Source organism: Engraulis encrasicolus, chromosome 8, assembly GCF_034702125.1.
Source record: "Engraulis encrasicolus isolate BLACKSEA-1 chromosome 8, IST_EnEncr_1.0, whole genome shotgun sequence".
NCBI lineage: Eukaryota > Metazoa > Chordata > Actinopteri > Clupeiformes > Engraulidae > Engraulis > Engraulis encrasicolus.
In genome coordinates, this window is record NC_085864.1 from 43,793,691 (window position 1) to 43,811,190 (window position 17,500).

Consider the following 17,500-nt stretch of genomic DNA (forward strand, 5'->3'; position numbering starts at 1 on the left):
ACAAAAATTACAAGCAGATTTGGGCACCTCTAGCACATCTTGAAGATAGATACATGCCTTAAAATACTCATGTCCTGCCTCAAAATCACCTTAGCGAACCCACACATCACTGCAAAGCCTACAGTATGTGATATTTATTTAATCATTTCATAAATTGTACTTAGTATAATTGTACCAACACACATGGTAATACAGATTAATATCAGCACTGATCACAGCACTTAACGTGACCTACCACCTGCTGTATTCCCACAGTCGAAACATAATTAGCTTTCTTTCATTGTACACAGTAATAACTACGGTGTTAATTCAAGACTGAGAGAGCTCTCTGGGACCAAATACATCCAAGATGATGTTAAATCAACACTATACGCATAATCAGTGTAAGAATAACTGTAAGAATTAACACTGCAAAAAAGAGAGAAAAAAACACAAATTAGTGAAAATCAGCCACATGGCAGCAAAAAAAAACCTAGCTTGTCTCAGAACAGGGGCTGAATGTGTGTGTGTTTTTTTATTTTATTTATATTTCATTTTTTTAAAACTAGATTAGCCATCCCCTGTCCCAGTAGCTGCTGCTACCTACAGTACGCACGCAGACAGATATGAAGCCCCTTAGCATCATAGTGGTATGGCATAAGTACCTTCTATTCGCGGCAGTGGCCTCTGAACTACAGTAGCATCAGTGCTAATTGGTTGTTTTGCTGAAACAGACTTGTAGTAAGCATGCGAGCAGCTTACTATTTTCCAGTTTGATTTATGGCCTCAGTTATAAAGACACTTTGGGTAAAAGCACTTAATGAGTGTGCATGTAATGTGATATTTTGTCATGTAATATCACTTTAAAATTGAGAAAGGGGTACTCCAGCTATTGTTACCATAGTAGTACTTCCTGTCAATAATGTTTCTCAGTACAGCTTTATGTCAGGGAAACACTGAAAAGTCAATGTGACGTTAATGTGACGAATTCAAACAGTGACTGAAGGCAGGCCCAATAGTGTCAGTCAAGTATCCACCCATCAGAAAGACAAATGCATGCATACCTAGAAAAATCACCCCAGAATCCCATCCAAGAGGACTCACTATATGAGAGGATTTAAACATGCGTCACCAATGCAAAGGAGTGTGCTCAAGTCCGGTCTCTTAAGGCAGTGTTTCCCAACCTTTTTTGTGTCACGTACCCCCTAAACCTCTTAGTTGTGCCATGGGTACCCCCTAATTCATGTTCTATATCGCTTTCTCTGTCCTTATGTGACTGCCCCATTCATTTTATATTAAAATAACATTTTTCCAAGTACCCCCCCCTGCAGTGTGCTCGCGTACCCCTAGTGGTACACGTACCCCTGGTTGGGAAACACTGTCTTAAGGGGACGTGATCCTCTCCTCCTCCTTTTTCTGTGGCATTTGGTTGCGGCTTGCATATGATGCGCTACTGCAGTGATTCTCAAAGTGTGGTCCGGGGACCACTGGTGGTCCGCGGCAGAGCTCAGGTGGTCCGCGAGGGGATTTCTACTTTTCCAAGACAAGCTAGCAGTAGGCTATATTTGTAACATAATTACAAAGCTAAATATAGCTGAAGTCATATTTTCAACACAATTCACAGGCTTGTAAATGTGAATAAAAAGTAAGTGAGCTGCCTCGAAATGAGCAGTGTCAAATTGGCACCCGTCAAATGTCAGTTCTGTTGACAGGTGGTCCCTGAACATTTCTGGGGGGACAAAGTGGTCCTCAGTCTGAAAAACTTTGAGAATCACTGCGCTACTGCCATCTACAACGTCAAGGGAACTTCATTCATTCTCAACCTCTACTGGTGTCCTACAGGGGGCGTTTGCCTGATTCAGGTTCAGGTTTCAGGTTTATTTATTTAAAAAGGGACAGCATATATTACCAGCATTTAAACAAAAATGCTAAATACACAAGATTATAGCCATGAGGCTAATTTCCATCTTTTGTCCCTTGACAGGTTTGATGTTCCTTAAAAAAAAAACAGGTTAAAACAAAACTAAAAATACACAGTTATAGTACACAGTTGTGTGATATGTCACACAGTTTAAAAAATAAATACAAAATACAGTTACAAGATAAAATACCCAAATAAGTTAAAGAACAGCTGCCAGTATTAGCCTAACTATGGGAAATTATGTTGACAGCATTGAGAATCTAATAACCACAATTTTAACTGTTTGCTGATGTCACCTGGATCTGCGGTATCCCGGCGTTCTTCCAAGAACATCTAGGTTCTTCAGAGCACCTTTGAGGTTCCTCAAGGAACTTTTGGGTTCCCCCACAAACCGGCTGAGGGTTCTTTGAAGAAACCTTCCCATTTTAACAGGGTGGTTGTGGAGTAGAGTACTGTAGCTTACCTGTGCATGTCAGGGAGGCGCTTCTCCAGATCGCCAGTGTGAACATTCCAGATGTACACGGCTCCATCTGCAGAGCCAGCTGCCAGGTAGCTGCCATCAGGACTGCACAGAGCAACAGGGAACAGAAAGGGGAAGAATTGAATGAATATACTTAGCAGGGCCCTAAATTAAATGCCCAAAATGGCTAGTTTGATTTTTTAAAACCATTTTCAACACACTCACTGATGGGTCAAGGCGATAAGTAATTTGATCTTTTCTACCATCTTTTCTACTGAAATTTCACCAGCATTTGGCCTGTTGCCTGGTGTTAATTTAGAGCCCTGAATATAAGAACAATCAAACAAAATGTTGAGGGTAAAATACAACACTAGAAATAGCAATAACACTTTATTTGTATGGCACTGTGTTGGATCTACATATATCTACATGTGTTGGAGCCAAGGAAGTATGCCTTCTATTAATATTATATAAATATTATATGTAATATTATGCACTTACACTGTCCATACCTAAACCAAGGATTACATGTATTACATTGATTAATCAACAGTTTAAAAAAATGTTGATTAATCAATGTAACAGGAAGTGTAAATTAACGTCCAACTTCAAAGAGAGAGAAAGACCGAGACCAGCAGACAGACAGATGTTGGAAAAGGTAATAGAGTTTAGGTACAGTGCACAGAGGAGGTAATGAGGCGTTTATGACGACATCACTTTCTTCTATTGTTCGAGTCTTCGTTTCTTTTCATGGGCACAGAGAAGGCTCTATTCAAAAGTATTGAGCGCTCAGCATCACTGAATAGGTTTTGCTGTAAACGTGCCCTCCCTGAAAACACTCCAAAGACAATGATTTCTCTGTTCGTCATGTCAACCTTACGCCAGTGAAAGCACATCATACATGGTGTAATCCTAGGACACCGACACTACAGTAAACAAGTCCTGTTGCCAGGCAGTGTTGCCAGATGTGTCTGATCAAATCCTGCCGAAAAGGTTCTCAAAAACCGCAAAAATGCGCTAAATTCCGCCTAATTTCATCAAATTGCATTGATTTCTGTGGGCACAAAACTGAAGAAAAAAAAAGTCAAATGGACATTCTTTCCCGTTTTTACCCGCAGACGGCCATCCCAAGTAGCCCAATTGAGCAGGTAGCCGCCCAATCTGGCAACACTGGTGCCAGGCTGTTGCCAGTGGTGCCAGTCCTGGTGCCAGGTGCAGACTCCAAGGGCCTGAACTGCAGCACAGACTCTCAAGCCTCTCGTAATCTGGTGATGGTGGCACTCTGGGATGGGCACCAGGCTTGCTAGCAGAGGGGGCAGATTGAGCCACGGGGTGCCAGTCTGGAGGGGAGAAAGGGGGTCAGGGGCAACAGATGGGGGTAGGTGATGGGTGACAATTGGCGCCTAGCCCCTATTTAGCTGCCTGGGAGGCCCTGCATATGAGACATTGAGTTCCAGGTAATGGCTGCCAGAATCACTGCTAACCATCTTTTCTTCTGTCGTTCTTCTCTTGTCTATTCGGCTTCTCTCCATCTTTTCCTCTTGTCTCCCTCAAAGCCCAACCCCCGCTTGGTTCTCCTCTGCTCTGCTCTCTCGATCTCCCTCTTTAGTTACAGACCAATTGAGGAGGGAAAAAAAAACTAAATGTGTGTTTGTGTGTGAGAGGGGTTGTGGGGGGCATTCTGGGTTGCCTTCAGTTGCTATGGCAACAACTGAGTGTATGCCGTGGTTGGGGATCTAGAAAGACTGTGATGTACAAGAAAAGAGAAGAAAAAAAAACATGCTCCTTTCGCCTCCAATCATCCGTCTCTTTGAAAACTATCAGTTATTACCAACTTATTTCTGATACTTCCTTATGATATAACTCGTTCCCCGAGTTACGTCATCGTCAGAAGCTTTTAGTAATTCAACATTTCTGCCCACTTACAGACGTCTGCACAGATCTTTCTTGACATAAAAAGATATGGCATAGGAGACGAGGGATGCATGCAGTGCGCGCGAACAGCAAACACCGAACCCCTCCATGGTGAGCTCGCCGGTGACCTTTAAGAAAATGCATCTGGCAGACCACTAAAAGCATTCGGCTTTACTTGACTAAAGAAATCAGACAGACCTGGCACTGAGAAATTTAATAAATAAAGGATGAAACGTGAACTCAAGACGAGTGACTTCACATACGCCAGGTCACCTGCATCATCTCGTAACCAGTAACTGTCAGAAGCAAAACTGTCAAAAAGCAGCGAGCAATCACCATAGATGGAGATGAAGTTCTGCTGCTGCTCAAAGATCTGAGAAGAGAAACGGCAACAAAGACAGATCAAAGGGACCTGTTCTCATCATGTGTCTTTGTACTTCAGAGAGCATTTGGTATGAGCGTCGACTTTGCTGATGCGGGGAGAAGTATGCCACTGCTACTTTCACTGACATCTTGTGACTTGTGAGCACATTCACCGAGCATTGACTTCGCTGAGTGATGCAGTGAGAAGTACAGTATGCCATTGCTACCTTCACTGACATCTAAAGAAGGTGACATAAATGCCTCTCGAAACAATGCAAATACGAGTCTGCAGGCATGTTTGTAGCACACAGAGCCCTCATTGTTTTGTGCCAAGGCCTTAATGAATGATACGATATACCAGTGGTTCCCAAACTTTTTTCCCTGCGCACCCCCTTTTACATTTCAGTGTGGTTCGCGCACCCCCTAAGCGAATGTTGCACAACCGCACATTTTGAGCAAAACTAATTTCCAATAGACCTGACGTTTTTTTCTGCCATCATTATAATGGAACTTGTTGCATGACAAGTCTAGGAGTTATAAATGACACTTAAAGATGGATACTTCCAGCATATAATTCACCAAACAACATGTAATGTTCATTAATTCTGTACAAAAACACAGCCAGTACTCTATTCAGCTCGCGCACCCCCTTGTGGCAGGCCGCGCACCCCCAGGGGTACGATGTACAACTATCATCGCCAGTAGTTTGTTTTTGGATTCATTGACAGTTTTTCTATCCTTTCTTCATGTCAGTCATCTTGATGTCTGCTAGAATCCAACTCATTTGCTATTCCTGGTTATTTATTAGCTGTTGTAGCACAAGCTAGAGCAGGGGTCAGGACCCTTTTTGGTGGTGAGAGCTGTAAAAGCCAATTTTCTAAAAATATTTTTTTTGTGGGAGCCATACCCTTTTAAAAACACAGAGTACAATTAAGAGCATGTATTTCAATTAAGCCCAACAATTTTAGAGTGTACCGTCAAGTGGTTAAGTTTTATTGATAACAGGTAAGTATGCCATTACTGTCAACTTCATTATGGCGGGGTTGTTTGCATTTCTTGGATGTAATTTTCAGCATTTTAACGAATTTTAACATCCCATGTCCCATTTCTGCTCAATATGGAACGCATACTTTTATTTATAAATACGGACGATTCCGTATTTCAAGGGACAGATGACAACCCTTGGTAAGTAAGAGCCAGGTACAGTTGCCAAAAGAGCCACATATGGCTCCCTAGCCATAGGTTCCTGACCAGTGGCGTAACAACTCGGTCACGGGCCCCGGTGCGAGTATCCAGCACGGGCCCTCGGAGGTTGTGCTAATTTTATTTAGGATATTTTATCTTGCCATTACCGGTGAAAGGGGGGGCTATATTCTTTGCAATTGCAATATCATAGCGAATGCTGCAACGATGTGCACATTTACATCATAGAGTATTTAAGTTATCTGTCCCAAAATAACAGGACAAACGCAAAGAAAGGCTTTCGGAATGTGTCTAGAGACCGGTTGAGACAGGGACAGGGACAGGGGACAGGAGACAGTAGCAGTATGTGCGTGTGTGCTTGCGAGCGCATGGTGCCTGCTGACAGCAGGCTACACAGACGAGGGAGACAACCCTGCTGATCTTAAGCACCCCAGTTTACTTTAAACTTCATAAAAAAATAACACTAAGGACTTAAAAGATAGATAGCACAATCAACAGGATATGCCTTCATAATGATTTCAACCTTCCACTACCCCACATACACAAGGTGCCATTGCAAAGTAGTTTTGCGTCCTTTGGCATCACCAAATAACGGCACAATATGCAATGCTGGTTATGGAAGACGGTCTTGGCTACCATAAACATGGGAAAAGATGGAGTCGGTGCATGACTGGAAACACAACATCCAAGACAACCATGACAACACATTGGTGACAGCCCACCAGTAAAACACAGATAGAGCTCTACACACGCACACAGAATCGCCCACTTATTTAGATGTATTTCTCCCCTCCCCTAGCTGACGACTCGAGTCCACTTCGTAACATAGCCAAGCTAACAGAAGAACTTAACTTATATTATGCTAACAGGAGAAACGGTAGATGATAAAAGCAACATGGAGTGGAGATGCTGTTAGCAAGTCAGCACAACTAACTTATAACGCTGGGAATAACTACAGCAATACCGCTGTCACAGATTACAAACTAGAATGGACACCGTTAAAAATGTGCCTCTTTCGTTTAGCCAGACCCTGGACTATAAATGTGACAACAATTGGAGAATACCTGAAGGAGATGAGTGATATGAAATCAATATACCGGTAATGTCACGGCGGACATTATTATTGGGAAACCTGCCCTTACCTTCTTCGTAGCATCTTCGAAATATTAGATAATATCCAAGGAGGTCTAATATCCATAAGATGTTCTTGCTAGCCAGTAGCCATCTCTATTCTTGGCGAATGAAGTGACTAAACTCATTTTATATTCCGCCTTCAAGAAAGCCAACAACGCATACTACTACAACATAGATGAGAACAAAAGGCCACGTTCGACTGACCAGCATGCATTTAATTTGAATTGGTAAGGGAATCAATCATGTGGTAATTCCAAACAGAACGTTACCACTGGCGACTCACGCTCCCTGTTTACATACAGCCAATGATAGTGTATGAAAATATACAGTGCCCTCCACAATTATTGGCACCCCTGGTTGAGATGTGTTTTTTAGCTTCCAATTATTTATTTTTTTTTCTAAATAATATGGGACCTTAATGGAAAAAAAGAGAAAAATCCAACCTTCAATACAAGTGCATTTATTCAGTGGGGAAAAAATCCCACATAAAGAAATAATTATTTGACATCAAATAATGTGTGTCACAATTATTAGCACCCCTGGTGTTAATATTTTGTACAACCCCCTTTTGCCAACAAAACAGCACCTAATCTTCTCCTATAATGTTTCACAAGATGGGAAAGACAGAAAGAGGGATCTTCAGCCATTCCTCTTTGCAGAATCTCTCTAAATCATCCAGAGACCTGGGTCCTCTCCTCTGTACTCTCCTCTTCAGCTCACCCCACAGGTTCTTAATGGGGTTGAGGTCAGGGGACTGAGATGGCCATGGGAGGAGCTTGATTTTGTGTCTGGTGAACCATTTCTGTGTAGATTTGGCCATATGTTTAGGGTCATTGTCTTGCTGAAAGACCCAGTGACGACCCAGCTTCAGCTTTCGGGCAGAGGGCAACAGATTTTGATTTAAAATGTCCTGGTATTTCAAAACATTCATGATGCCATGCACCCTAACAAGGTTCCCAGGGCCTTTGGAAGCGAAACAGCCCCACAGCATCACTGACCCACCCCCATACTTCACAGTGGGTATGAGGTGCTTTTCAGCATGCACATCTTTCGTGGTACGCCAGACCCACTTAGAGTGTTTGTTGCCAAAAGCTCAATCTTGGTCTCATCTGACCAAAGCACACGGTCCCAGTTGAAGCCCCAATACCGCTTGGCCAACTCCAGACGCTTGCGTTTATGATTGTGAGTGAGGAAAGGTTTTCTCCGTGCATGCCTCCCAAACAGCTTGTTGGCATGTAGACAGCGCCTGATGGTTGATTTGGAGACTTTGTGACCCCAGGATGCTACCATTTGTTGTAATTCTGTAACAGTGAGCTTTGGAGATCTTTTGATTTCTCTTGCCATCCTCCTCACTGTGCGTGGTGGCAAAATAAACTTGGGTCCTCGTCCAGGCTTGTTTACCACTGTTCCAGTTGTTTTGAACTTCTTAATCATTCCTCTCACAGTGGATATGGGCAGCTGCAGTTGAGTGGCAATCTTCTTGTAGCCTCTGCCTGACCTGTGAAGGTCGACGCACATCTGCCTCACTTGTATGCTGTGTTCCTTTGTCTTTCCCATGTTTAAGAGTGGATAAGAGAAATGGCCTCGGTGTCACGTCATATTTATACCCCAGGGAAACAGGAAGTGATGAATTACTAATTAAATGTTCCTACATACTCTGGTAAACTTTGTAAACTACTGTAGAAATGACAGAAATGCTTCAATTATATTTATTTCCTGGGAATTGTTAAGGGTGCCAATAATTGTGGAACTGGTGATTTAATGAAAAATAATTATTTTTTAGTCAGGGATTTTTTTATTTTCTTACAATTCATTTGAGTTGAAGGCTACATTTTCCTATAATTTTCAGTGTGACAGTATTCTTCTGCAATAAACACTGAATTTATTTCAAGGCTTTTAACACATCTCAACCAGGGGTGCCAATAATTATGGAGGGCACTGTATATCCCACAATTCCTGGCCGCAATGTAAAAAATAAAATGCACAAATATAGCGTTCATGTGTTACCTTTATTGCAATTTGAAACATTTGTCTGAATAATTTGACTGCCCATGTAATGACCTGTAGCAATATAGTAACTAAAAGTGCCCATTTGCAATTGATTTGATGGCTGCTCTAAATTCCCACCGTCTTGTGGGAGTGTGCCACGGTCTATAAATAGTGTCTGGACAAGTTATAAGAGTACAGTGGGTGCATTGCGTATCCATTCTTCGACTCGCAATCAACGCGTATACAGGAGGTTCCCGCGAATCATTTCGGAGGGCCCGTTTGCGGGCCCCGGTGCGACTGCACCTGCTGCACCTGCTATAGTTACGCCACTGCTCCTGACCCCTGAGCTAGAGCCACAGGGCATGTGAGCATTAATATGGTTACTACTGATGTAGCACTGTATAATGCCAGGTCTGATGACGGAGAGCTGCTTGATAATAAGATAGATAGATAGATAGATAGATAGATAGATAGATAGATAGATAGATAGATAGATAGATAGATAGATAGATAGATAGATAGATAGATAGATAGATAGATAGATAGATAGATAGATAGATAGATAGATAGATAGATAGATAGATAGATAGATAGATAGATTATTTATTTGTCCTTTTGGAAAATTGTTCTGTGCCATTTTCAGTGCATCTGATACAATTACAAAGACATTACAATAAACAAGAACACAATAGACAAACACAACACCCCCACCCCCCTCCCTCTATAGGACAAGAAGACAGGTTGACAAAAAATCCCTTAAACACAGTAAAGTGCAGTATTCAGTACCAAAGTGCAATGTGATATTCAGTCTAAGTTACAGTTGTCTTATTTAACATGGAAATACTAGTAGGTATAAATGATTGGCGGGCTCTGTTTGTCTGTTTGTTACTGTTTGTAAGTGAGTGGAGAGCTGCACTGCTATCCATCATGAACTTAACAGAGTGAGTAATTTCCCATGACGCACTGGTGTGGCGCAGTGCTGTCATGACGACCTACTATGGGACCTAAAATGGCCAACTCATTAGGAAACATTACCACAATGGGGGGAAAAGAAATAAGCGAGGAAAAATAGCAAAACAACAACAACAAAATGTTACTAATCTATGGCAGAAATGCAAGTGAAGTGCTGCTGTTACAATGAAGCCTCTTAGATAGATGAGCTCCAGAGAGAGAGAGAGAGAGAGAGAGGGAGAGGGAGAGAGAGAGAGAGAGAGAGAGAGAGAGAGAGAGAGAGAAAGAGAGAGAGAGAGAGAGAGAGAATGGGGATGCATAATAAAAGACGAGAAGAGAGAGAGATACTGTAGATTGGTAAACAGACGGACCTTGAGACAGACTTTCACTCTGGCTAAACCAGCTGCATTAAATAAGGCACTTAGGACCTTGCCGTCTCCCCCACCTCCCCCAGTCAACCTTGTGTCCTCCACTCACTGTACCATAGCATCGCCTCTGGAGCACTGGCCCATGCCCTGCCATGTCCTGCTCCTAAGTGGTCATTAAAAAACAACAACGAAGGCCGGACAGGACGGAAGGAGAGAGAGAGAGAGAGAGAGAGAGAGAGAGAGAGAGAGAGAGAGAAAAGTCAGTGTGTCTGTGAGAGAGAGAGAGAGAGAGAGAGAGAGAGAGAGAGAGAGAGAGAGAGAGAGAGAGAGAGAGAGAGAGAGAGAGACAGAGAAAAACAAGAGGAAGAAGAGTGGAGTAAGAGTTTGAATAGGAGCAGAAAAGCACTTCTGGGAAGATAACCGCACCCAGACCCACCGACAAATTGAAAGGTTAAGAGGGACTATTGGACCACTCATTTCTTAATCAAGATAAGGTAGAATGTCTAGAATTGTCACACACTAAATAAAGTCCACAGCTCATGAATTATATTCATACACACACACCTACGTATCCAGGGGTGGAAAAGTAACTAATTACATTTACTCAAATCAAGTATTGTACTTGTGTTGAGTAGCTTTTATGAATACTTTGTAATTTTTAAAATTAATACTTTTACTTGTACTTGAGTACATTTTGACCCAAGTACTTTACTCAATTACACTGGAACCTGGCCTGAGTACTGAGTAAAAAAAATTGACTGAGAGACAAAATGCCATGCACAATAATGCCACAATCCGCCGGAAATGAAAGATTGTGCAGGATGGCACACAGCATTTCCACTATTTTACTATCTTGTATCAATGTATTGGATGATGGCTGGTGCCAAGCAAGAGATAGAGGTTATGGAGGACGATAGTCAAGAAAAATAAACATGACATTCTCAAGAGGAAAGCTACTTAAAAGTAACTAAGTACTTTTTACTCAAATTACATTTTAAGTGAAGTACTTTTTACTTTTACTTGAGTATATTTTTAGATGGGTACTTTTACTTGTACTTGAGTGGAATTTAGGCAAAGTAAAGATACTTTTACTTGAGTACACATTTTCTGTACTCTTTCCACCTCTGTACGTATCTACCCTTCTATCTATCTATCTATACGCACGCACGCATGCAAGCACGCATTAACGCACACACACACAGAAGTGATGTAATTATTTTGATATACATGACAAAACAAATGTCTGGAGCTCTACATTAAGGCCACATACGACATTTCCATCCTGAATGTAAACCCATCTATAATGTAATAAGTATGCATTTTGTTGCGTCTCCCCTTGAGGGCTACTATAACGACAATATAACGATGAGAATAAAAAAAAAAACCCTCACTCACATCTCGCTCCCTAATAATGACAATGACATAACCATATCACAGTGCATGACACTTCCTGTCACCATGGTGCCGCCATGGCAGCCAGTGGCTATTGTGGAACAGAGCGACATCATTATCCATAACCGCCATATCAGTGAACATGACAATTATGACTACTTACTGTCACCATGAGTAATGACAGGCAGCGTCATTACCCGTGTCATCGGCATGAGTATGAGCCACATCCCTGTCAACGTTATTATTACAGCGCAAGCTAGGTCACAGTGAAAACGGCTTTTCTCCCCGGTGAAGAATTGGTGGAGGTGGGGAGACTCACTCACTCAGTCACTCACCTGAAGATGGCCTTGGTGCTGTCACAGCCACACTTGAAGCCTTCCGCCCTAGGAGGAGAACAGCAGGTCAGAAGATGAACGAGGATCACTAAAACCATTCAATCCATCATTTAAGAACAGCAAGAGCCACCGAAAATAAACGAGTCATCCATTGTGACCTCAAAACACCAGGCAAAATCATCTGTCTGTTCACAAGGGCATGGGTTAAAGCGTGAAGAAACAAATTGCAGAAATGCCAAAGGCTATTATTCTTAAAATTCCAGCAAATACAAGATTGCAACATTGCAAAATTATATGAAAGAATATAAACATCAACATTTTCACACTTAATTAAGCATGACAACAGCGTGTCTGTGTCTATTTTGCAGTTGGCAAAAAGCCTAGAGGAAAAGCCTTTTGTCTTGGTTATTATCATGGTTGTCTTGCTGCTGGGAGACTTGTCAGTAATCATTAACAGGAATGTCAGCAACGGCTACATGTTTACTTTTTAAAATTTTCTTCTCTGAAAAAGACAAAGTAATGGTGCGCACATTCAGGACACAGGTTCAGGACAAAAGGGTCAGACAACTATGAAAATAAACTTGAACAGCGTGCTCAAGGAGGACCTACGTGTATTGAGTTTGTGGTGTGTGTGTGTGTGTGCGTGTGTGCGTGTGTGCGTGTGTGTGTGTGTGTGTAGAATGTTTATTTTCTGAACCAAGAACTCATGGGTACTCTTAATTGAGTACTTCCATTTCTCTGTTTTACCTTGTCAAGAGGGAATTTTGAAAGGTAACAATGAATCACTCTTTCAACAAGAAATAACTACCTCAAGGCAGTGATCATGCTGTAAAGATTGAGTGATGTGCTCAACATCCAGGCAGACAGATATTACACACAAACAACATCAGCCCGTGCTACCTTAGCAGGGGTAATACAGATAGAAGATGAAAGAAAAGACATTTCGTGCAGCATGTCAATAACCCATCTAGAGCAAACAGCCTGGGGACAAAAACCACAATCCAGCCGGGCTGTTTTAGCCGTGTGGTAACAGAGGTGTCAACATGGTCCGTATACCATTCGTTCTTTTGTTTTTTGATTCAGAACCAAATAACAAAAAACGAAAAAACGGCTGGTTATTTCATTATTTCGTTTTAGTGACAAACAAAAAAACAAATTTTGATCTGTATTTCCAAATTTTATTTTCTACTTCATTTCAAAATAACGGCAAAGAAAAAAAGCTCGACGTGCTATTTTTAATTTTTGATATTTTCATTTCTCGGCCGTATGTGCCCCGGAAGTCAAAGCTGACCTCGATTAAATAGGTTAAAATCATAACTGAATCCATACTGGATGTTGTCAGAAGAGGTGTTTTGTAACATATGTGAAATTCACAGTCTATAACAAATCCAAACTGCAATATTTTTATGAAAATGAAGGCTATCAGCTGAAAGCTTTCATATCCGTCTACCTATGTAGGCTACGCGCCAGGGTCTGCGCCAGGGCCTGCATGGACTGGCGCCCTCTGTCCATGGTGCTGAAATCGCGGCACCAAAGATTCTTTTAGTTCTAACGTGTCTGGCGGCACTACTCTTGTGTGAAGCACATTACAGTTTCATGAGGGGAGACCAAACAAAAGGCTACAACCAAACAATACTGTTGTACCCTTTGCCGACATAAGGCTCCCACACGTCACAAAACAATAATCCACGCGGCGGGACTATTTTGATTATAGTCCTTCCAAAAAATGTCAAAATGTCACAAAAATCAGTAATGTGCCTTGTCCGTAATTATAAAAAACTAAAAAAAAGCATACACGTTGAAGATAATCCACGTTACAGAACTTCAACAAAAATGCGAGCCATGGCACAAATGGCCATCCGAAATGCTGGTTTATAATAAAATAAATTGAGGCAATTACCACAAAAACAATAGCATCAGTTTTACACTGGAAAATGAAATATGAGCTAAAACGTCACCCCCTATCATCAGTACAGTAGGTTACATTTCTGAGTAGATCTAGGTGCGATCATTCTCTCCTGCATTTGCAGCTGGTGCAGCGGCAGCCCTTGAATTGCACTGCGAGCTGTCCACGTGTGTGGTATAGGCTAGGTGAAATGTGCACTGGCAGCACTCATCGTTGAGTTTGCGAGATGCCTTTAGTGGGAGTAATTGAATGTGTAAAAACACGTTGAACACAGTGGCAGAATGCAGAGCGCGATGCGTTCCTTTGATAGGCTAGATGCCTGTGTCCAGTGCTACGCTCACGCATTGTGTAGACAAATTACGGTGATAAACATATCCAGGTCAAAAATACTAACAGGAAAAGAGGGACAATGACAAAGGGAATGAATTCGCCAGGAAGACAGATTTTATTTGGCAAACTAACTAGAGATTTTCTAGGGTTCATGACAAAAGAATGCTTTAGATCTGATGGCTACTGATGTGGGGAAAACGTGTCAGAGGGCAATTCTTTCCGAGAGTCCAACAACAACACTATCAAAATGCCATGGTGGACGCGACCTGCCACCAAAAGCCAGCTCCTTTCGGTTCATAGAAAATAGATGCCTTAAAAAAATCCAGATCCCATTAGGCTATGTCTCCACATTGGTCCAGAAGACAGCTTCGCTGATAAGCCTAGCTAATAGCTGTAAGCTGTAAGTCCACACCAGTGTTCGGTGGTCGTTATCTATTACAAAACTGTTAATAAAACCTGGGGTCTTCGGGTAGCCTAGGCCTACGACATTTAAAACTATCAGTCGTGCGCGCTGTCAGAGAGCCACGAGAAACGCGGTGGGGCGCAACATCGTCCTGTCTTTCGCAACATCGCCAACGGCAGGGGCAAGTACTTCCGGGGCACATAAGGCCGAGAAATGAAAATATCAAAAAATAAAAATAGCACGTCGGCTTTTTAAATTGCCGTTATTTTAAAATGAAGTAGAAAATAAAATTTGGAAATACAGATCAAAATTAGTTTTTTCGTTTGTCACTAAAACAAAATAATGAAATAACGAGCCGTTTTTTCGTTTTTTTGTTATTTGGTTCTGAATCAAAAAACAAAAGAACGAATGGTACACGGTCCGTGTATATTTTCGTTCATTCATTATTCTATTTCGGATATCACACGAGAAAGGAATAAGGACTTGTTTATGATGATTTACGCTTGAATATCACTTGTGAAATGGAACCAAGCGCCATATTTTGATATTTTGTAGGTACTGAAAATGAAACGTTGAATCTTAGAAAAGAGAGAAAAGCAATAAAGAAAAACGTCCTTCTGAATTGCGTCTTTTGTTTATTCAGAATTCGGGTGACCTGAGAGTAAATCCTGGAAGGCTGGTTGAGCCTTCATTACATGGTTTCTTTGGAGGCAAACGGACTTTGCAGGCATTGTTGATGCAATATTCAGAACGTTGCTACACTTCAAAGATGTGGTCGATCTGTGATGACTGTGCGAGGAATTTGTGTCATGAGATGGTTGCGTAGGCTATCCATATCAAGCAAGCGCCACAAGCATGTGCATACGCCCCACCGCCATTGAGTAGGGCGTCCCAGAGGGGGAAGAATGATTTACTGTCTATATTTTGACTTAAACTTATCAACCAATTTAACCTTCGCAATGACATTTCATGTGCTTAGGCATGGTCTTAAGACTTGATTGTATTTGGCCATATAGCCTATTATAGCGTTCTAATCCAACAGAGGTGCAGCTGTGCGACCAGGAGAGATATCTTCGATGGGAAGGGGTAGACCAACTGTCATTGAGAACATTGACAGTTCTTACGATCAGCATCAGTTTCCCAGTTCATCTCCAGCCTTTAGGTGTATACCCGGACATATTGCTTTCCAACAATATCACTAATGTTCCAAATACACCAAAGTGAAATGTGTATTCAACATGTGTAAAACTTGGTATAGAGAGCGCGCGCGCTTCAGCTCATTACACTTGCCAGAATACGCAACAGTTTGCGTGAGAACACTGCTTTGGACCGTTTGCTCCCTAATGCATATTACTACATGTGAAAGGGTATAATAGGTTATTGATTCCAGAGACTTTAGCCTTTATTTAGGCTATAAAGTTGAGTCCATAACATAAAGGGAACTTCACCTCTATTTTATAAGGCGGACGCACGCTCCAATACAGGCCTAACCATCACGCGTGCTGCGCATAGGCCTACTAGCCTGTACATCGCAAAAATGTTTTTCATCATTCTATTATTTTTCTGTTGTGTCTCTGGCTCCAGCTACTGTTCTGTGTGTCGTTTGGTAGCTAGACCTTTTCTGATGCGTTTCAGACGGCAAACTTTCCTTCCAGGTAAACAGAGGGGGAGGGGTCAGTCAAATGAAATTCAATAAACGAATAGCCAAATATCACAAATTGAAAAACGATCAAAACTTTTGTCATTTTTTATAATGCTATTATGGTATGAAGTAACACATGCAGAAAACAAAATACAGCCATTTCTGCTTGTATTGCTTTAATCAAAACAAGAAGTTGCACCCTTTTTTGAATTTCATATTTCATTCCAAAATAGAATAATGAATGAACGAAAAAGTACACGGACCGTACACGGACCCAACATGACCTCAACAATTCGAAGGGTCCATAATCTAAAGATGTGAAATGGCTATTACGTACAAAGTATATACTTTGAGTTCCTATTCTCACAGCTGTCCAAGCAAGGAGACAAGAAGTGCTTTGATAGAGTGTTCAGCTACATAATATTGTGGCCTATGGTGGGTTTAGGGACGTCGTCTTAAGATCCCTCCCATACCTATCTCTACACCTCCATCCTCGGCTGAAGTGCCCTTGAACAAGTCACCTAACCCCACATTTTTCCAGGGACTGTAACCAATTCATTGTAAATCATGAATGTCAGTTGCTATGGATAAGGGTGTCAGCTAAGTATAATGTAATGTATGTAAGGTCATACCTTGCCTGGTTAACACCAGACCTAATCACAAGTGAGATTGTCTTTCAGATCGAAACGATTGTGTAGAACTTCCCACATCAGGTCTTGATGTTGCCTCTTAGGATATTCTCATAAAGCACAAGTGTACGTTTTTGAGATGTAATCTGATCACCTATATTACACTCAATAAGTCTGGATAGAAAAACTCTGAAATGTAGTCTGGGTTTGCAATCCATGTTGAGTAATGTGTGCACTACGGCATTTAAACACATTTATTTATGCTAGAGACCCTCTGCTTATTGATCTGTGGCTAAATGCATTTCCTACCCAGATGTTCTCTAAAGTCCACCACAGTTTCTTTGCTACTGTTCAGATTTAACCGATTGTGTCCTGAAGTGAAATATACAGTACGCTGTATTAAGGTTCTTGAGATTTGAGCTGTTTTATTAAAAAATTTGGGTATGCTAGAGCTGAATGAACACATTCTCAAACATTCTCAAAATTAAGTTTCTAGCTTTCAAATGCAACATATTTCATGTTTTTATGTGGTTCGGAGGCTGAGATATTGAGGTTTTAGGCTAAAATTGATTAATGGTATT

General features: G+C 41.5%; 1 protein-coding gene across 1 annotated transcript in view; it reads right to left on the reverse strand.

Moving 5' to 3' along the window:
* LOC134454646 (protein Atg16l2-like) overlaps positions 1-17,500 on the reverse strand; it is a 64,482-nt gene that overhangs the window by 2,348 nt on the left and 44,634 nt on the right. Inside the window, exons 16-17 of the mRNA XM_063205773.1 lie at positions 12,010-12,057; positions 2,364-2,465 (exon numbers count right to left, since the gene is read on the reverse strand). Coding sequence (XP_063061843.1) covers positions 2,364-2,465; positions 12,010-12,057 — 150 coding nt within the window. The remainder of the gene's footprint in view (positions 1-2,363; positions 2,466-12,009; positions 12,058-17,500) is intronic.